At 41.4% G+C, this 21898-nt stretch overlaps 1 protein-coding gene across 6 annotated transcripts in view; it reads right to left on the bottom strand.

Annotated features, from left to right (window-relative positions):
• Positions 1-344: 344 nt before the first annotated feature.
• The window catches only part of CEP76 (centrosomal protein 76), a 42524-nt gene continuing 20970 nt past the window's right edge, over positions 345-21898 (bottom strand). The window contains exons 9-14 of one of the 6 annotated variants that reach the window (XR_010137493.1): positions 20619-20785; positions 18086-18419; positions 14548-14765; positions 13376-13491; positions 12459-12519; positions 345-2202 (exon numbers count right to left, since the gene is read on the bottom strand). Coding sequence is in view for 5 of the 6 variants with exons in the window: in XM_054537481.2 (XP_054393456.2) it covers positions 13353-13491; positions 14548-14765; positions 18086-18419; positions 20619-20785 (858 nt within the window). In the remaining variant the exon portion in view is untranslated. 6 annotated transcript variants of the gene reach the window in all.

Genomic DNA, 21898 nt, shown 5'->3' with positions numbered 1-21898 from the left:
AATATTTTGAACAATCCAGGAAAAAAATGAAGGTCTACTTTTATGGACAACACTACCACCTCCTGGCCTTATGGGATACTGCTGCCCATTGCACTTGGACAACTACAGCCAAAAACATTTTTATCTTTGCCTTACCCACCAGTAAACAAGATAAATGGGTTAATAAACTGAGGAATCTATGAGCCATTAACCTGCTAACCCTGGCATAGGGCAGTAAATAAATCTTGAAGACAACAATACAGGGAAGGAGGAAGTGAGTAAAGTAAAGGAAATCCAAACTTTATCTTTTAAAAGATGCATTCTTATTTCTTTAGTCATCCCTCTAATCAATGGAAAAAGATGCATTTTTTTTTTTTTTTTTTTTTTTTTTTATTGAGACAGAGTCTTACCCTGTCACCCAGGCTAGGGTCAGTGCCGCGGTTTCAGCTCACTGCAACCTCCGCCTCCTGGGTTGAGACGATTCTTGTGCCTCGCCTCCCAAGTAGCTGGGATTACAGGCACACACTACCATGCCTGGCTAATTTTTGTATTTTTAGTAAAGACAGGGGTTTACCATGTTGGCCAGGCTGGTCTCAAACTCCTGACTTCAGTGGTCCACCCGCCTCAGCCTCCAAAAGCACTGGGATTACAGGTGTGAGCCACTGTGCCCAGCCAAAAGATGCATTCTTAAAAACAAATTTACAACACTAGGATTTTCCTTGAGTGATGATTTTTTTAATATATACACATTTTGAGAGGGAGACATTACTGCACTGTATCACAGGACGGTTATATCCAACAGAAGGGCTTTTTTTTTTTATTGCCAAGTAACAATTCATGGTATGATATACTTAAATATTTTGTCTGTGTGAGCATATATGTAATTAAGTTGAGGAAAGATGACAAGTAGAATATTGTGTGATGTTTCTTCTCTACACAAAATAAAGGAAAATCTTTAAAATCCTAGCTGTCTTCTAAGTCTAGTTATACAACATGAACACTTGACTCTTTTTTGTATAAAGACTATAACTTACTAACTTCTAAATGATTTTCAGTACTCCTTAAAGTTTTAATAAGCTGGCCGGGCATGGTGGCTCACACCTGTAATCCCAGCACTTTGGGAGGCTGAGGCAGGCGGATCACCTGAGGTCAGGAGTTCCAGACCAGCCTGGCCAACATGGCAAAAACCCGTCTCTACTAAAAATACAAAAATTAGCTGGGCATGGTGGCAGGCACCTGTAATCCCAGCTACTCGGGAGGCTGAGGCAGGAGAATCACTTGAACCTGGGAGGCGGAGAGTGCAGTGAGCCTAGATCACGCCATTGCACCCCAGCCTGGGTGACAAGAGTGAAGCTTCATCTCAAAAAAGAAGAAAAAAAATTGATAAGCCTTACCGTCATCCATCATCACAACACTCTGAAAGTGACTGCTGACCACTCAAAAGGCGACCAGGCATTGATATTTTCTCAGTGGAGTTCAAGCAGCCCTATGGAATAACAGCACTGTCCCATTTTCTCATTTTCAATTCAGATTCAAAGATTCGGGGCCAGGTGCAGTGGCTCATGCCTGTAATCCCAACACTTTGGGAAGCCAACGCAGGCAGATCACTTGAGGCCATGAGTTCGAGACCAGCCTGGCCAACATGGTGAAACCTCGTCTCTACTAAAAATGCAAAGAAAATTAGCCAGGCATGGTGATGCATGCCTGTAATCCCAGCTACTCGGGAGGCTGAGGCAGGAGAATCGCTTGAACCCAGGAAGCGGAGATTGCTGTGAGCCAAGATTGTACCACTGCACTCCAGCCTGGGTGACAGAGTGAGACTCCATCTCAAAGAAAAAAAAAAAATCCAAAGATTCAAATGCCTTTATGTTCAGGATATTTTGTTCCCAATTTCAGTCATTGATTGTATTTTTACTCTATGACTTCATATTTAAAATGTCTGAACAACTCAAATCAACATTTAAATGTCTTTTTCAAAGTGCTGTGAAGTCCGTGTTACTCTGAATATGATTTTGTTTTTGTTGATTTTGTTACTTTATTAAAAATTGAATCCTTGACTTTTTTTATATTTACTTCTTATTCTTGTAGAATAAATGTACTTCATGCTTCATACTCTGGAGGTACTGGCTGCGCTGCTCTGAGTCATTCAGGGAGCACCATCACTGCGCAGCCCAAGCTTTTCCCAGACACTTCTGGACAAGTGCTCCTAAGAGGCACATTCACCTAGAAAAGTGCACCAGAAAGGAAAAAAAAAAAAACAACGGCATATTTTTTAATGTTGTAACCTAAATTTTCATTGCCCACAATTGTAATACCTTATACATCTGTAATGATATTTATACTTTCAAAATGTGCTCTTCAGTTATACAACTTGAAGGGTCAGATATTATTATTCCCATCTTACAGAAGAGAAAATACAGTCATAGGACAAAATACAGAAGCAGTAAAGAAACAGTTGGTACTGGAATTCAGGCCTCCTGACCAGCTCAGCTCTTTTTCCTACATTACAATGTCCATGTACACTCACACAGAGCGAGAATAAAGTCCTGAGCCTGGCCGTGGGGGCTCACACCTGTAATCCCAGCACTTTGGGAGGCTGAGGCAGGAGCATCATTTGAGCTCACAAGTTTGAGACCAGCCTGAGCAATGTGACAAAAATCCATCTCTACAAAAAATACAAAAAAGTAACCAGGCGTGGTGGTGCACACCTATAATCCCAGCTGCTCGGAAGGCTGAGGCACAAGAATCGCTTGAGCCCAGGAGGCAGAGGCTGCAGTGAGCCAAGATCATGCCACTGCACTCCAGCCTGGGCGATAGAGTGAGACCTTGTCTCAAAAAAAAGAAAAACAATTTTTTTGAGGAAAAGTAGAGGATTGAGATAAAATGTATGAACAATAGTGTATCAATGGGTTCATGAGAGACCGTGGAAAATATTAGGCTAAGCAATAATCATGTTTCACCTACTTAATGTGATTCTCCTTTAAGATAATTATTTTTAAACCATTATAGATGTATGACATTCTGATCTGAATATAAGTGTAACTATTAGCTTCAACTAGTTAAGAAGATTTGACTTGGAAAAGACCTCATAAATATGAATTTTAGGCCAAGCCACTATTTTATGCTTATGGAAATTGGAGCCTGCAAATGTTAAGTGACTTACCCCAAATTACTGCTAGTTGGCCTGAGATAATTCAAATACATTTCCTATAACACAAACTTTTCAAATACTCTTTTATAGTCATATTACATAATTCTGATCAGATTTCAAACGTTAGGACAAGCAGTAGCTTACTCTTTAATTCCAGTGGGAAATTAAAAACAAAGTAAGGCCCAAAAATATATATTCTTTGAGACAGGCTCTTGAGGCCAAGGCTTGAGTCCAGTGGCATGATCTCAGCTCACTGCAACCTCCACCTCCTGGGTTCAAGCAATCCTCCCACCTCAGCCTTCCAAGTAGTTGGGACCACAGGCGCACACGACCACACCTGGCTAACTGTTGTACTTTTTTGCAGAGACGGGGTTTCACCATGTTGCCCAGGCTGGTCTGGAACTCCTGAGCTCAAGTAATCCACCCACCTCTTCCTCCCAAGGTGCTGGGATTACAGATGTGAGCCACCACAACCAGGCACAAAAATATCTTTATTTTGTAGCAAAGTTTGATGTTTGACAATAAGTGCTTAAAAATGGAGAATTATCAATAAAATTTTAACCAGAGTTTTGTGTTGTGTAAATTAAAGAAAAATTTTCAGACTGAATCACACTTTGCTGATGAGACAATGCAAAAACGTTTTTTCAAGCCTCTATTATTTAATTTTTCCTGATTGTGTGTGTGTGTAGAGAGACAGAGTCTCATTCTGTTGCCCAGGCTGGATGGAGTGCAGTGGTGCGATCATAGCTCACTGCAACCTCTAACTCCTGTGCTCAAAAGAATCCTCCCAGCCGGGCACAGTGGCTTATGCCTGTAATCCCAGCACTTTGGGAGGCTGAGGCGGGCAGATCACCTGAGGTCGGGAATTCAAGACCAGCCTGACCAACATGGAGAAACCCTGTCTCTACTAAAAATACAAAATTAGCTAGGCATGGTGGCACATGCCTGTAATCCCAGCTACTCAGGAGGCTGAGGCAAGAGAATTGCTTGAACCCGAAGGGGCGGAGGTTGCGTTGAGCCGAGATTGTGCCATTGCACTCCAGTCTGGGCAACCAGAGCGAAACTCCATCTCAAAAGAAAAAAGAGAGTCCTCCCACTTCAGCCTTCTGAGTAGGCCGGGACTACAGGGATGCGCCACCACACCCCGCTAATTTTTTAAAACTTTCTGTAGGCCAGGCGTGGTGGCTCACGCCTATAATCCCAGCACTTTGGGAGGCTAAGGAGGGTGGATCACGAGGCCAGGAGATCGAGACCATCCTGGCTAACATGGTGAAACCTCTACTAAAAATACAAAATTAAAATACAAAAATTAGCCGCGCATGGTAGCATGTGCCTGTAGTCCCAGCTACTCAGGAGGCTGAGGCAGGAGAATTGCTTGAACCCGGGAGGCAGAGATCGCAGTGAGCCAAGATCACGCCATTGCACTTCAGCCTGGGTGACAGAGCGAGACTCCGTCTCAAAAAAAAATTTTTGTAGAGAAGGGGTCTCAGTCTGCTGCCCAAGCTGGTCTCAAATTCCCGGGCTCAAGGGATCCTCCCGCCTTGGCCTCCCAAAGTGCTGGGATTACAGGTTTGAACCACTGTGCCTGGCTAATTTGTCCTGATCCTTTTTTTTTTTTTTTTTTTTTTTTTAAAGACGGGGTCTTGCTCTGTCGCTCAGGCTGGAGTGCAGTGGTACAATCTCATTTCAGTGCAACCTCTGCCTCCCAGGTTCAAGTGATTCTCCTGCCTCAGCCTCCTGAGTAGCTAGGATTACAGGCACCTGTCACCATGCCCAGCTAACTTTTGTATTTTTAGTAGAGACAGGGTTTCACCATTTTGGCCAGGCTGGTCTCGAACTCGTGATCTCAAGTGATCCACCCACCTCAGCCTCCCAAAGTGCTGGCGTGAGCCACTGCACCCGATCTATTCTAATCTTTATTGAGAAAAGATGGCCCTTTCCTGTTGCTCAAAAAAGGTGTTTTTTTCCCTAATGTACAGGTAGAGGTCTAGAGCTGCTCTTGGCTCTTTATGTATTCTACTTTGACCCTATGAGAGCCTCATTTCTCTTCCAAGGTGAGCATGTAACCAACATAAAATATGACTTCCCTTTAATTCAACTAGATATTTAATGAATTCAGCACATTCTAGATGTGCTAAAAAGTTAGTCCTTAAGTTTTGCCTTAGTAATTTTTGTAGAACTGTATAGATAAGGGTATAGGCGTGGTGGTACGTGCCTGTGGTCCCAGCTACTCGGGAGGCTGTGGGAGGATTGCTTGAGCCCAGGAGGTAGAGGTTGCAGTGAGTCGAGTTCATGCCTTATATGTTACTTGTGCTTTTCCCTTAGGATTTCCCCTGAACTGTTCTGTTAACCTGAATTCCTGTCCTCCTCATCTTTTGTATAAAGAGCCACTGATGGAACACTGTGTCTTTCCCTTATGTGCCATACCTGTTCATGCCTCTCAGGAACCAGAAGTGTAACCCTCCCTCCTACTCTCGACCTAGCAATCTAATCCTTCTTAAAAGATGTTGGAAGAAAAATTATCGACATTGAAATTCATAAAAACATGACATCCCAGAGCTTAACCTAAATTTATAAGAGAGTGTTTTAAACAAACTTCTTAATAATTTTTTTTAAATTTTTTTGAGACAGAGTCTTGCTCTTGTCACCCAGACTGGAGTGCATTGGCACAATCTCTGCTTACTGCAACCTCCGCCTCCCGGGTTCATGCAGTTCTCCTGCCTCAGCCTCCCGAGTAGCTACGATTACAGATCACGCCACCACGCCCAGCTATTTTTTGTATTTTTAGTAGAGACGGGGTTTCACCATGTTGGCCAGGCTGGTCTTGAACGCCTGACCCTGTGACCTGCCCACCCTGGCCTCCCAAAGTGCTGAGATTACAGGCGTGAGCCACCGTGCCCGGCCCAACACTATTATTTTAATGGTATCAAAATTGTTCCTTTGTGGCTGGGCACAGTGGCTCATACTTGTGATCCCAGCATCTTGGGAGACTGAGACAGGAGGAATGCTTGATGCCAGAAGTTCAAGACCAGACTGAGCAACATAGCAAGAACTCATCTCTACAAAAAAAAAAAAAAAAAAAAGAAAAAGAAAAAAGTTTAAAATTAGCCAGTCATGGTGGCATACACCTATAGTCCTAGCTACATAAGAGGCTGAGGCAAGAGGATCACTTGAGCCCAGGAGTTCTAGGTTAAAGTGAGCTGTGATCACACCGCTGCACTCTAGCCTGGGTGACAGAGTGAGACCCCCAGCTCAAAATAAAAAATTATTATCTTGCAAAATTTGCTAAGTAATGGTCATTCTTCAACTGTGATATTGTCATAATGCCATGGGTGTTTTCAGGGTTAACAAAATTTTATGGTATTCTTTTTTTTTTTTTTTTTTTTGTGAGGTAGGTTCTCCCTCTGTTGCCCAGGCTGGAATGCAGTGTGCAATCATGGCTCATTGAAGCCTCGTAACATCCCACCTCAATTGATCTTCCCACCTCAGCCTCCCAAATAGATGGGACTACAGGTGCACGCACCATGCCTGGTTATTGTTGTTGTTTTTTGTTTTTGTTTTTGTATTTTTGGTAGAGACAGGGTTTTGCCACATTGCCCAAACTGGTCTCGAACTCCTCGCTCAATTGATCCACCTGCCTTGGCCTCCTAAAGGGGTGGAATTACAGGCTTGAGTCACCACACCCGGCCTAAAAAAAAAAAAAAAAAAAAAAAACTTTTGAATTGATTTATTCTACCAAATTTAGAACAACCTCTACTTATCATAAACAAGCTATTTGATTCTTCCAATCAGGTTTATCAAAACTGAAGATTCCAATTTAACATCTTTAATCCAAACATCAGTTTTATTAATATATTGACAAAGTAAATCTTATTCATAACGAGTTTAAAATTAAAAATTCCATATATTACTGAAATTAAGCTAATATAAATCTCAATCTGATTCTGATAAGATGTATATGGAAAACAACAACAACCAAACAAAAATAAGATGTATATGGAAACCCTAAAGCAAACACTAAAAAACCCCTCAAAAATTAGTGATTAAAAAAAGACAAAAAATAGTGATAAAAATCATTAAATAAATTAAAATGTTAAATTAGAAAATATTATTTTGGGCTGGGCATGGCGGCTCACACCAGTAGTCCCAACACTTTGGGAGGCTGTCAGGAGGATCGCTTGAAGCCATGAGTTTAAGACTTGTATTTGAGTGAGACCTCGTCTCTACAAAAAAATTTTAAAAGTTAGCTGAGTGTGGTGGTACATGCCTGTAGTCCCAGCTACTCTGGAGGCTGAGGCCAGAGGATCCGTTGAGCCCAGGTGTTCAAGGCTGCAGTGAGCTATGATCACACCACTGCACTCTATCCCCAAAGACAGAGTGAGACACTGTCTCTTGAAATTAAGAAAATATAGTATTCGGCCAGGCTGGGTGGCTCTTTGGGAGGCCAAGCACTTTGGGAGGCCAAGGCATGTGGATCACAAGGTCAGGAATTCAAGACCAGCCTGGCCAACATGGTGAAACCCCCGTCTCTAGTAAAAATACAAAAATTAGCCGGGCATGGTGGCACGCGCCTGTAGTCCCAGCTACTAGGGAGGCTGAGGCAGGAGAATTGCTTGAATCTGGGAGGCAGAGGTTGCAGTGAGCCGAGATCGTGCCACTGCACTCCAGCCTGGGTGACAGAGCAAGACTCTTTCTCAAAAAAAAAAAAAAAAAAAGAAAAGAAAATATAATATTCACTTAACACAGAAGAAAGCAATAGACCTGCAGGTGCTTTCTGATCTTTTTTTTTTTTTTTTTTTTTTTTTTTAATAGAACAAGAAAGCAGTAAGGGAGAAACAAAGGGGGAAAAAAAACACAAGGCAAAAGTAAAATGGCAAACACAAATCCAGCCATATCAATAATAACATTAAATGTGAATGGGGCTGGGTGCAGTGGCTCATGCCTGTAATCCCAGCACTTTGGGAGGCCGAGGCAGGCGTATCACCTGAGGTCAGGAGTTTGAAACCAGCCTGGCCAACATGGTGAGACCCTGTCCCTACTAAAAATACAAAAATTAGCCAGACATGTTGGTGCAGGCCTGTAATCCCAGCTATTTGGGAGCCTGAGGCAGGAGAATCACTTGAACCTGGGAGGTGGAGGTTGCGTTGATCTGAGATTGCACCACTGCACTCCAGACTGGGCAACAGAGTGAGACTCCAACCCTCCCCCAACTCCCCCCACTGCCACTGGCCAAAAAAAGTGAATGGGGGCTGGGTGCCGTCGCAGATGCCAATAATCTCAGCACTTTGGGAACCCGAGGTGGGTGGATCACTTGAGATCAGGAGTTTGAGACCAGCCTGCCAACAAGACAAAACCCTGTCCATACCCAAAAATACAAAAATTACAAAAATTAGCTGGGCGTAGTGGTGTGCACCTGTGGTCCCAGCTATGGAGGCTAAGGCAGGAGAATCACTTGAACCCAGGAGGTAGAGGTTGCAGGAAGCTAAGATTGCACCATTGCACTCCAGCCTGGGAGACAGAGTAAGATTCCATCTAAAAAAAAAAAAAAAAAAAAAAAAGTGAATGTACTTAATCCAATCAAAAAGCTGAAACTGTTCAGACTGGATTAAAAAAAGATTCAACTATATGTTGTCTACCTAGCAAGATACACTTTATTTTTTATTCTTTTTTTTTTTTTTTTTTTTTTTTTTTGAGACAGAGTCTCGCTCTGTCGCCCAGGCTGGAGTGTAGTAGAGAGCAATCTCGGCTCACTGCAGCCTCTGCCTCCCGGGTTTAAGCGATTCCCCTGCCTCAGCCTCCCAAGTAGCTGGGATTACAGGTGTGGGCTACTATGCTCGGCTAATTTTTGTATTTTTAGTAGAGACAGGGTTTCATCATGTTGGCTAGGCTGGTCTTGAACTCCTGATCCAGGTGATCTGCCCGCCTCAGCCTCCCAATTACAGGCTTGAGCCACCGCCCCCTGCGCTTTTTTTTTTTTTTTTTGAGACAGAGTTTCACTGTTTCCCAGGCTGGAGTGCAGTGGTGTGATCTCAGCTCATTGCAACCTCCACCTCCCAGGTTCAAGCGATTCTCCTGTCTCAGCCTCCCGAATAGCTGGGATTACAGGCATGCGCCACCACGCCCAGCTAATTTTGTATTTTTAGTAGAGACAGGGTTTCTCTATGTTGGTCAGGCTGGTCTCGAACTCCTGACCTCAAGTGATCCGCCCGCCTTGGCCTCCCAAAGTGCTGGGATTACAGGCATGAGCCACCGCACCTGGCCCCAATTTTTTTATTTTTCATAGAGATGCAGTCTCACTATGTTGACCTGGCTGGGCTCAAATTTTTATTCAATAGGTTCATGCTTGACTAATGAAAAATGAAGTTTCTGGGTTTCTGATATTTTTCTATTAACTAAATAGACATATATAAAAACACATATATATAATATAGAGGGGACTGTTGGCATACATATTGTCAAGAACAACACCTTAGAGACATTATGTTTTTTTAACTTTACATTTTTAATAGAAAAACAACTTTTATGACAGCTAAATATACAAGGTAAATTTAATTCTTAAAAAGAAAAATTGGCGAGGCATGGTGGCTCACACCTGTAATCCCAGCACTTTGGGAGGCCAAGGCGGGTGGATCACCTGAGGTCGGGATTTTGAGACCCTCCTGACCAACATGCAGAAACCTGTCTCTACTAAAAAAAAAAGAAAAAAGAAAAAAAAAATAGCCAAGTGTGGTGGCACATGCCTGTAATCCCAGCTACTTGGGAGGCTGAGTCAGGAGAATCACTTGAACCCAGGAGGCGGAGGTTGCGGTGAGCCGAGATTGCACCATTGCACTCCAGCCTGGGCAACAAGAGCCAAACTGTCTCAAAAAAAAAAAAAAAAGAAAGAGAAAAAGAAAAATTATTAGTAAGAAGAATAGGTCAGGTGCGATGGTCCATGCCTGTAATCCCAGCACTTGGGGAGGCCAAGGCAGGTGGATTGCCTGAGCTCAGGAGTTCGCGACCAGCCTGGGCAACAAGGTGAAACCCCTCTTTAATAAAATACAAAAAAAATTAGCTGGGCGTGGCAGCGTGTGCCTGTAGTCCCAGCTACTTGGGAGGCTGAGGTAGGAGAACTGCTTGAACCTGCGAGGTGGAGGTTGCAGTGAGCCAAGATCGTGCCGCTGCACTCCAGCCTGGGCAACAGAGTGAGACTCTGTCTCAAAAAAAAAAGAAAAAAGAATAGCAGACTTCCAGTGGTAAATGCACTGAAATTACCTTATAAGTCTTTAGAGAAAAATATTAATGCCAGACTCTATTGGTGCATAAAAAGCATATTTATTACAGAGTTTACACCAAAAGCGCATTTGAAATACACGGTACTCTGGTACAATAAGGTGGGAAGCTCAGCCTCAATGTTAATACAGCCTTGATCTTAATAGAGTCTGTCTCTTAGTACATACCTCATAGTTTCTCTCAAAAGTTGAAAATTACAAGCAATTTTCTGTTGATAGCTTTTTTTGTAATTTTGGCGAGTGGTTTTTTTTAACTTTTTTAAAAAGTTTTTTTTTTCTTTGAGATAGCGTCTTGCTCTGTCACCCAGGCTGGAGTGCAGTGGCACACTCTTTTGGGCTCAAGTGATTCACCCACCTCAGCCTCCCAAGTAGCTGGGACCACAGGTGTGCACGATCACGCCCTGCTAATTTTTTAAATTTTTTTTAGAGATGGGGTCTTGCTATGTTGCCCAGGCTGGTCGCAAACTCCTGAACCCAAGAGATTCTCCTGCCTCAGCCTCCCAGAGTACTGGAATTATAGGTGTGAACCACTATGCTTTAAAAAAAAGCTTTATTATTTTGCTAATTTTCTACAGTCATGTTAGTCTCACAAGAAACATCTGATTACCATTTTTGATGAAAATTGTAGAAGAGGGATCATAATATTTCAGACTTTTTAAACAAATTGAATAAATATTTATTATATATAAAAATAAAACAAAGTAGATTTATTTTTTTAGAGAACTGGTGGGGGTCTGTCTATGCTCCCAGGCTGGTCTTGAGCTCCTGGGCCATCCTCTGGCCTTAGCCTCCAAAAGTGCTGGGATTATAGGTATGAGCCATCACACCCGGCCCAAAAAGTAAATTTTAAGACACTTTTAGATTTTAATTTTCGAAAAACAAAATCATTTTATTTGTAGGGGTGAATTAAAGTGATTAAAAGAATTAATAACTTGGATAGCCAACTGGTATAGAGTTCCTTTCTTAAGACCAATGGATAAAGCAACTAAATTAAGAATTACACACATCAGAGTGAACAAAGATTCTTTGAAAAAATAAAAAACTTAAAAAAAATGAAAAGAACTATGCACAGAAGTGCTAAATGGGCAATCAAACCCCTCATATCATGTATTATGCAGCTTCTTGCAAAAAGTTGAATTGCTACTCTTTTTAATGTTTACTTTTGTTCACTTCACACTTTTTTTAAATATATAAAATTTTAAAATAAATTGAGGAATCAAGTTTCACACTTTTTTTCTTTTTTTTGAGACAGAGTCTTGCTCTGTCACCCAGGCTGGAATACAGTGATGCGATCTTAGCTCACCACAACCTCTGTGGACTCAAGCGATCCTTCCACCTCAGACTCCCTAGTAGCTTGGATTATGGGTATGTGACACCATGCCTAGCTACTTAAAATTAACTTTTAAACAACTTTTTTTTTGAGATAGAGTATTGCTCTGTTGCCCACGCTGGAGTACAGTGGCATGATCTTGGCTCATCACAACCTCCACCTCCCAGGTTCAAGCGATTCTCCTGCCTCAGTCTCCTGAGTAGCTGGACTACAAGCACATGCCACCATGCCCAGCTAATTTTTGTATTTTTAGTAGAGACGGGGTTTCACTATGTTGGCCAGGCTGGTCTTGAACCCCTGACCTCGTGATTCACCCACATCAGCCTCCCAAAGTGCTGGGATTACAGGTGTGAGCCACCATGCCCGGCCCTTTTTTTTTTTTTTTGAGATGCAGTCTCGCTCTGCCTCCCATGCTGGAGTGCAGTGGCGCGATCTCACCTCACTGCAACCTCTGCCTCCTAGGTTCAAGCGATTCTCCTGCCTCAGCCTCCTGAGTAGCTGGGATTACAGGTGTGAGCCACCGCACCCGGCCTAATTTTTGTATTTTTAGTAGAGACAGGGTTTCACCATGTTGCCCAGGCTGGTCATGAACTCCTGACCTCAAGTGATCCACCCACCTCGGCCTCCCAAAGTGCTGGGATTACAGGTGTAAACCACTGCGCCGGGCCTTAAAAAACTTTTAAAACGTGCTCAATTTTAAAACAAAAATCAGTATGGAATCACTCACATATGCTTGTTTTCAGTGGTCTCACACAATCAGTCCCTCATTTAGAGTAGTCACATATATGCTGATTTTATTATCACGATGAAAAGAAAGAAAAAAGGGTTTCAGAAGATAGAATCCATGAAGAGGCTAGTAATGAATCATCTGACCACAGAAAATCAGTGATCGACCGCAAGATCACAATTTATCAGTATCATAACAAAGAGGTATAATAAATTTTTTCTAAAATAGCCAATTCATTTTTACAACAAATCACAGTGATAAATATTTCTAAATGATTCATGTACTTTCATATGAGGTTATTAATATTTATGCTTTTCTGGTATTAGTTTTTTCCTACTCTTGCTTCAAGGTCCAACCATAAATTTCTGGACAGTCTCAAACATCCCAAGGGCCACGAATAAACCATAAAAGTGATAATTCATCAACATTTATTTTCACCAATGCAATAAATAAATCTGTCATGAGGTTAATTTCTCCTAATCTGTATAAAATAATTCCATTAACCTGTGAAAAGTAATGATCATATTGATTTTTCTAGGGCTCAAACCCTAAGACAAACATCTCTTTGATTACCTGTTTGTGTAAAGAAAACTGAATGCATTTTATATTAATATTTAAACTACTGATAACTGTAAACAAAGTAGCATTTATTAAAATAGAATATACACTTAATTTATACTAAATTCCAGGGAGATTTATACAAGTTTTTCAGCCTTAATTTTTAAAGGAACGCATGATTTTTTTAAACATTACCAGTCAAGTATATACAAAATTGAAATATGCCATTCAAGCCAGATTGTGATTTTAAAATAACAAACCTCTAAATAGCTAAGTAATGTACAATGTGTAAAATTCCAATTAAACACAGGTATAATTCTTATATAAATATTGGCCCTATAATACCGAGCGATATTTACAAGCAAACATGATCCAAACAGCACATGCAGATTCAGGGTAAGTAAACACTCGGACACGAACTGCCAGTCGCACTTGGTCTCCACGGCAACAGATTATTTCTTCACAGAAAGGAGATCTATTTAAGAAAAAAAAATTATTCAATTAAGAAGTGACCATACACTTTAATTCCTTATTTGCAAGTAAATCAGTATTTAAAATAATTTTTTCAGGCTAGGCGTGGTGGCTCATGCCTGTAATCCCAGCACTTTGGGAAGCCAAGACAGGTGGATCACCTGAGGTCAGGAGTTCAAGACCAGCTTGGCCAACATAGTGAAACCCCATCTCTACTAAAAATTACAAAAATTAGCTGGCTGTGGTGGCGGGCGTCTGTAATCCCAGCTACTTGGGAGGCTGAGGCAGAAGAATCGCTTGAATCCGGGAGGCAGAGGTTGCAGTGAGCAGAGTGTGCCACTGCACTCCAGCCTGGGTGACAGACTGAGACTCCATCTCAAAAATAAATAAATAAAATAATTTTTTCAAATTCTGTCTCTGCTATCAAAGACACTGTAATTTTGGTCAAGCTATTCAAATTATAGACTATTTCCTTATAGTCCAAACAAAATCAGAGATACCTGACACTGCACCAAAATCACTGGGCAAATAATCCCAGATTATCTAGGGCTACATTTCAGACCAAATGAATCAAAATCTGTGGCAAGGAGGGTCAGTCATTGTAAAAGCTCCCATATGACTCGGATGTCATTTCTAAATAACTACCAGATTAGGCTGGGTGCAACGGCTCACACCTGTAATCCCAGCACTTTGGGAGGCTGAGGTGGGAAGACTGCTTGAGCCCAGGAGTTCAAGACCAGCCTGGGCAACATAGGAAGACCCCCATCTCTACAAAATAAAGATAAAAAAAATAGCCAGGTATGGTGGCACATGCCTGTGGCCCCAGTCGCCTGGGAGGGTGGTCCCAGTCACCTGGGAGGGTGAGGTGGGAGGATCACTTGGGCCCAGGAGGTCACGGCTGCAGTGAGCCACAACTGTGCCACTGTACTCCAGCATGGGCAGCAGAGCCAGACCTTGAGTTAAAAAAAAAAAAAAAAAAAAAGGAAATAAAAAAACCCCTGCCGGACTGATCTCTTAAGATTCCTAAACTGAAAAAATGATTCCATAAATTACACCTTACCGAAGACATGTGGCAAATGCACGTCTTGCATTTCTATACACAAAATGTATTGGAAACCCTTTAAATGTGTGACCATCAGGTACAGCCCTTCTTATGGCATCTTGAAATTCTTCATTGCCTGCTGATATACTTGTTGTACGCTCAAATTCATAAGAAGCCAAAGCTGGTGATAAAAGGTAGGAGAGCTGGTCTTCCCAAACAGTAGTGAGGCCAAGATCCTATGAGCAATCAAGAGAAAAAGAAAAAGTGAAATACATTAATATTTTCAAAACCAACTAAATAAAAATGTTGATTATTTTAATGTATACCAAGAAAAGATTTTTAAAAGCTATCATAATATTTTAATAATAATAATTATAGGGATGCATAGAAATAAAAATCAGATAAAAGGAACTATAGGTAATCAGATTTTACTTTTTAGAGAAACAATCAAAAAACATTCAAAACGATGTTCACGAAGTCTCCAAATCCTGTACTTCTCTAATATCTACTACAAAATACTATATGAAATAGTCCTAATATGGAGGACAGGTATAATTCTTATATTTTGAGATATTTTACTTAACTTTAAAGAGTTTAGGCCGGGCGTGGTGGCTCACGCCTGTAATCCCAGTACTTTGGGAGGCTGAGGTGGGCGGATCATGAGGTCAGGAGATTGAGACCATCCTGGCTAACACGGTGAAACCCTGTATCTACTAAAAATACAAAAAATTAGTTGGGCGTGGTGGCGGGTGCATGTAGTCCCAGCTACTTAGGAGGCTGAGGCAGGAGAATGGCGTGAACCCGGAAGGCAGAGCTTGCAGTGAGCCGAGATCGTGCCACTGCACTCCAGCCTGGGCGACAGAGCAAGACTGTGTCTCAAAATAAAAAAAAATAAAAATAAATAAAAAAGAGTTTAGTAAGAATGAATCTGTTTACTAAAGACTGACTCTTCCTACCATAAACTGAACTACAGAGGTGAGAAAAGTCAACAAATTAATTCTATATGTGATTAAACAAATATTTACTGAACATGTACTCTATAAACTTATATACTGTTAAGAGATAAAAAGATGAAGACATTTTATAGGCCCTTAGGGAGCTTAAAACATATTTCTATGGAATGTTAAAAACAACATGATTCTATTTATTTTTTATTTTTTTTTAATTTTTTGAGACAGAGTCTGTCTGTTGCCCAGGCTGGAATGCAGTGGCGCGATCTCAGCTCACTGCAACCTCTGCCTCCCAGGTTCAAGCGATTCTCCTGCCTCAGACTCCTGAGTAGCTGGGATTACAGACACTCGCCACCATGCCCGGCTAATTTTTGTATTTTTAGTAGAGACGGGGTTTCACCATGTTGGCCAGGCTGGTCTCAAACTCCTGACCTCAAGTGATCCACCCACCTCGGCCTCCCAAAGTGGTGGGATTACAGGCATGAGCCACCGCGCCCAGCCCATGATTCCATAACACCAAAAGACCTATTGATATCTAGACACATGAAGTTAAAAATAATATTATTACAAATACAAAAAATTCTCAAAATTCTAGATATTTTGGTTATCATAATGGATCTTTGGTATCTCCCCATTTTACATTCAAGGTTTTAACTTGTCACAAATGGTCTCAAAGATCCACGATTAACAATGCTTTTCCTGTGGCAAAATGTGAACTTTTGCTGATTTACAGGCACCTTAACTTAAATAGTGATCAACACTGGCATCTATCACAGCTTTGTTTTCTTTTTCTATAAACAGTAATTCCTTTTTTTTTTTTTTTTTTTGAGACAGGGTCTTACTCTGTCACCCAGGCTGGAGTGCAGTGGCACAATCTCGGCTCACTGCAACCTCTGCCTCCCCAGCTCCTTTCACCTCAGCCTCCGAGTAGCTGGGACTACAGGCATGCGCCATCACACCCGGCTAATTTTTGTACTTTTTGTAGAGATAGGGTCTCACCATGTTGCCCAGGCTGGTCTTGAACTCCTGAGCTCAAGCAATCCACCCATCTCGGCCTCCCAAACTGCTGGGATTACAGGCATGAGACACTGTGCCTGGCCAAAAGTAATTTTTATAAGATATGCTTTTATTTGTAAGCAGAACCTAAGAAAAGAAAGCTAAAGCCAATACAAGTGATGGAAGGAAAGAAAAAGTAATAAGGGGCATTCATTTCCAGCAATATAATGAACCAGAGGTCTCCTGACCAGCTTTTGCTGAAAACATATTACAAATGCCAGGTTTTCCAAAATATATGTTTAAATGCTTTGATAAGTTGACAAGTGAATAAGAAATATATTAGAGGCCAAAGCTAAGAGTAACTGGGAACCCAGAGAACATGTTTGATAAATCAGTTTGCCTTTGATAGCCTCAAAGAACACAGAAAACAGGGCTCACCCAAGGTGAGGAGTGGAACAGGGAACCCTAAAAGGTGAATCAGAAATATTTTGTAGGAATTTTGGATTCTAGTCCTTTGTTGGTGATATGTGTTACAAATAACTTTTCCCACCCCACAGCTTCAATCTCTTAATATTTTCTTTTGATGAACTTAAGTCTTTAAGATATATTAATCTTTTCCTTTATGACTAATACTTTTTATGTCTTCTTAAAGGCACTTTACAAAGGAAATCTACATGCTATTTGACAAGAGGCTTGATCTGGCTGGGCGCAGTGGCTCACAACTGTAATCCCAGCACTTTGGGAGACTGAGGCAGGTAGATCACTTCGAGACCAGCCTGGCCAACATGATGAAACCCTATCTCTACAAAAAATACAAAAATTGGCAGCATGGTAGCACATGTCTATAATCCCAGTTATTCAGGAGGCTGAGGCAGGAGAATTGCTTAAACCTGAGAGGTGGAGGTTGCAGTGAACCAAGATCACGCCACTGCGCTCCAGCCTGGGTGACAGAGCGAGAGATTCCATCTCAAAAAAAAAAAAAAAAGAGGTTTGATCTCATAAATAATCAGGGAAATGCAAATTAAAGCCAGACGTCTACCCAGTTGAGTACAATATGAAAACAAACAGAAACCAACCTGGGGAGAAAAATGAATATGAAAAAAGTATAACCCAGTATACCTATTTTTTCTTTAAAAAATAATAGAGATGATGTTTCACCATATTCCCCAGGCTGGTCTTGAACTCCTGGGCTCAAGCGATCCACCCACCTCAGCCTCCCAAAGTGCTGGGATTACAGGCGTGAGCCATCAAGCCCAGCCTAACCCAGGATTTTTGAAGGGGCAAATATGTGAATAAGCATTTCACAAAGATGAAATCCAAATAGTGGTATTCAGCAAAAATCTTGACTCTAAGGCATGTGAACACGTTCACCATTCTTCATTTCTAGGAGGAAGTAATTCATTCTGTAAGTATTAATTAATTTGGAGATTTTTGAGTCTCAGAACTTGAACTCTCATGACTTTCAAAATTATAAGCTTCATAATAGTAGGGACTGTAGTTGCTTTGTTCAGGGCTAGAATAGTGACTGGCACTATCACACACACCAAAAAAATAGTTAAATACATAAATGAAAAAAAGTATGAAACTACAACTATTTCAGTGTGAATTACCTTCCTGTGTTCTGACACCAGGAGCCTCAGCTGCATTTCAATTTCATTACTTGTTACTGACGCGTCAATTGTGGATGCACACAGAGGTGGAAAGGGAGGAAGGGATGTTGTAGCTCCAGGAGCACATACAGATTTAATTGCTTCCTCACTCATGGGTTTCCATTTAGATTCATCATTCAAATCAAATACACAGGTTTCTACTGCATCAGAGGGCTGACAATTTCCCAGGAACATTTGATGGTTGAAAACACAACCAATTGTTCGATACGGGTACAGTGGTTTGGGCTGTTCAGCAACTGGAGGTTCATCAGGATTGGTAGGTTTATGGATGTACCTAAAAAAATTAAATAATTTTATATATATATATTATTTATAAATAATTTTATATATGAGAACTTAAAAATTAAGAAGGCAGCATCTTACTGAGAAAATTATTCTAACACTTAAGGCCATAACTACTTCTCAGAACTACAGTTTAATACTTGTTGTTCTTTTTTATATTTCCACAATTTGATTACTCTGTATTAATTGTATGGTACGTCTTACAATATTAAAACCAACTCTATTAACAACAGAATACATCCTATGTATACTGTTAAGATCAAAGGCCGGATGCGGTAATCCCAGCACTTTGGGAGGCCGAGGCAAGGGGATCACCTGAGGTCAAGAGTTCGAGACTAGCCTGACCAACATGGTGAAACCCCGTCTCTACTAAAAATACAAAAATTAGCTGGGCGTGGGAGCACGTGCCTGTAGTCCCAGCTACTCGGGAGGCTAAGCCAGGAGAATTGCTTGAACCCAGGAGGCGGAGGTTGCAGTGAGCCGTCCAGCCTGAGCAACAAGGGCGAAACTCCGTCTCCAAGAAAAAAAAATAAAAATAAAAAAAGTTTGCCTCAGATAACATAATTAAAATAATTTGGTTATGCATTTTTAGGCACAACTAACCAAAACATTATTAGGCATGATTATCAACCAGGGAGAAAGAGGACTCAGGGGAATGAAAAGAGGGCCCAGGGCTGGGCCTCTAGAACACACACATTTAAAGACAAGATGAAGGAAAAACTGAGAACAGCCAGAGAGGAATAATAAATATTGAAAGACAATGATAAGAAAGAAGCTAAGGAAAGAGAATGTTCCATGAAGAAAGAAGTGAGACAGCCAGGTGGAAAGGGGTCCCCAGAGAAACTCCAACCAGCCTGTGCACTGGGAGGAGTGCACACTGGGGAGAAGCCACAGAAGTTCGAGCAATTTGCAGTGGGGAGGAGCCTGGCCCCTCCTCTTCCTGAGTGGAAGCTGGAATTCAATCTGTGAAGTGGGAAGCACGCTAGCAGGCACTCTGGCTTTGTGGAGCATCCCTGTTTCCCAGTTTTTTTCCTTTTTGTTCAATAAATTCCATTTTTCTCCCCCTTCAAATTGCCTGCGAGCCTAATTTTTCGTGGCCATGTGACAAGGACCCAGCTCTTAGCTGAACTAAGGAGGAAGTCCTACAACAGAAGTACTCAGCTGTTTCAAAATCTAATGACAGGCTAAAGTACTTTAAAAAATGTGTCCAGTGGATTTGCCAACATGGAGATGGTAACCACATCAAATTTTAAAAAGAAATCATCATTTACAACTTGAACTTATTTTCAGACTTAGGGATGATCATCAGAAAAAAACATATGCTGGCCAGGCGTGGTGGCTCATGCCTATAATCTCAACACTTTGGAAGGCCGTGGCGGGCAGACTGCTTGAGCCCAGGAGTTCAAGACCAGCCTAAACAACACAGCAAAACCTCATCCCTACAAAAAAATTAGCGAGGCATGGCTGTGCACACCTGCAGTCCCAGCTACGCAAGAGGCTGAGGTAGGAGGACCACCAGAACCCAGGAGGAGGAGGCTGCAGTGGGCTGTGACTGTGCCACTGCACTCCAGCCTGAGCAACAGAATGAGACACTGCCAAAAAAAAAAAAAAAAGAGAAAACTGAAAAAAAAAAATGCTAATCATACAAAACTAGTAAATATAATTTACTGTTTACCAACATCATGTTGGTAAAGAATATTTGAGGTAAAAGTTTTCTTAGAGTTCATTTACTTGGCTGCCATAATTGAAGTACTTTTTTACATAATCACTGAAAAGGCTCTAACTAAAATCATCGACACGTAACTTCAAGTACCATCAATATGGACAAAAAACCCTTAAAATTTAAAATACTTATAACTTAAGCCGGACACGGTGGCTCATGCCTGTAATCCCAGCACTTTGGGAGGCTGAGGTAGGTGGATCACCTGAGGTCAGGAGGTTTGAGACTAGCCTGGCTAACATGGCGAAAACTTGTCTCTACTAAAAATACAAAAATCATCCAGGTGCGCCTGTAATCCCAGCTACTTGGGAGGCTGAGGCAGGAGAATCAGCTTGAACCTGGGAGGTGGAGGTTGCAGTGAGCTGAGATTGTGCCAGTGCACTCCAGCCTGGGCGACAGAGCGAGGAAAAAAAAAAAAAAAAAAAAACTTATAACTTCATTTTAATATCCTTATAAACTTAGTAGACTAACCTGTGTCCTGTTAAACTCTCCCAAAAAGTGATGGTCCCATCAGTTCCACAAGTCATAACCCATGCATGAGGTACTCCTTTTGCCTTGGTCCCAACACAAACAAAGGCTTCTAATCCATATCCAAGAAGAAGGCTGCACAGAAGGTTAGCGTGATCTTCACAGTCACCCTGGAAGATAAATTAAAATAAAGTATTCATTCTTCCATATTATTTCCTCATTACATACTTAAATACAAAATTATAATAAAAATTTATTGGCTGGGCACAGTGGCTCACGCCTGTAATCCCAAGACTTTGGGAGGCCAAAGCGGGTGGATCACGTGACGTCAGGAGTTCAAGACCAGCCTGGCCAACATAAGGAAACTCTGTCTTTACTAAAAATACAAAAATTAGCCAGGTGTGGTGGCACGCACCATTAGTCCCAGCTACTCGGGAGGCGAGGCAAGAGAATCACGTGAACGTGGGAGGCGGAGGTTGCAGTGAGCTGCAATCGCACCACTGCATTCCAGCCTCGGCAACAGAGTAAGACTCTGTTTCCAAAAAAAAAAAAAATGTTTATAAAGAACTTACACAACACAGAAAGAAAAGTAGAATTTTTTTTTTTTTTTTTTTTTTTTTTTGAGACAGGGTCTTCCTCTGTCACCCAGGCTGGTGACATGATTCATAGCAGCCTTGACCTCCTGGGCTTAAGTGATTTTCCCGTCTCAGCCTCCCAAGTGGCTGGGACTAAAGGTGTGCACCACGACACCTAGCTAATTTTTAAATTTTTTTGTATAAACAGGGGTCTTACTGTGTTAACCAGGCTGCTCATGAACTCTTGGGCTCAAGTGATCCTCCTGCCTCAGCCTCCCAAAGTGTTGGGATTACAGGCATGAGCTCCTGTGCCCAGCCTGGAATATTTTAATAGATTAATAGCTGAAGGACATGAACAAACAAGCAAACAAGTCATACAGCAAGAAATGCAAATAAATGGAAAACACTCAACCAATGACTGATAGTATCTACATGTGATAATTTCAAGAAAATATATACATAAGAAAAATGACTGGCAAGAACAACAACAAAATGTCAACAATGGTTATTACTGGGGAGGTTATATATAATTTTCCACTCTATTTTCCAGATTTTCTTTGGTTATATTACTTTCAATTTTAAAAAGTTATAAAGACCCATAAAAAAATAGAAAATATTAGCTGGGTATGGTGGTGTGTGCCTGTAATCCCAGCTACTCGGGAGGCTGAGGCAGGAGAATCGCTTGAACCCGGGAGGCAGAGGTTGCAG

Source organism: Pongo abelii, chromosome 17 (genome assembly GCF_028885655.2).
Source record: "Pongo abelii isolate AG06213 chromosome 17, NHGRI_mPonAbe1-v2.0_pri, whole genome shotgun sequence".
Classification (NCBI taxonomy): domain Eukaryota; kingdom Metazoa; phylum Chordata; class Mammalia; order Primates; family Hominidae; genus Pongo; species Pongo abelii.
Note: the sequence above shows the minus strand (reverse complement) of the source record. Positions and strands in the feature narration are given on the sequence as shown.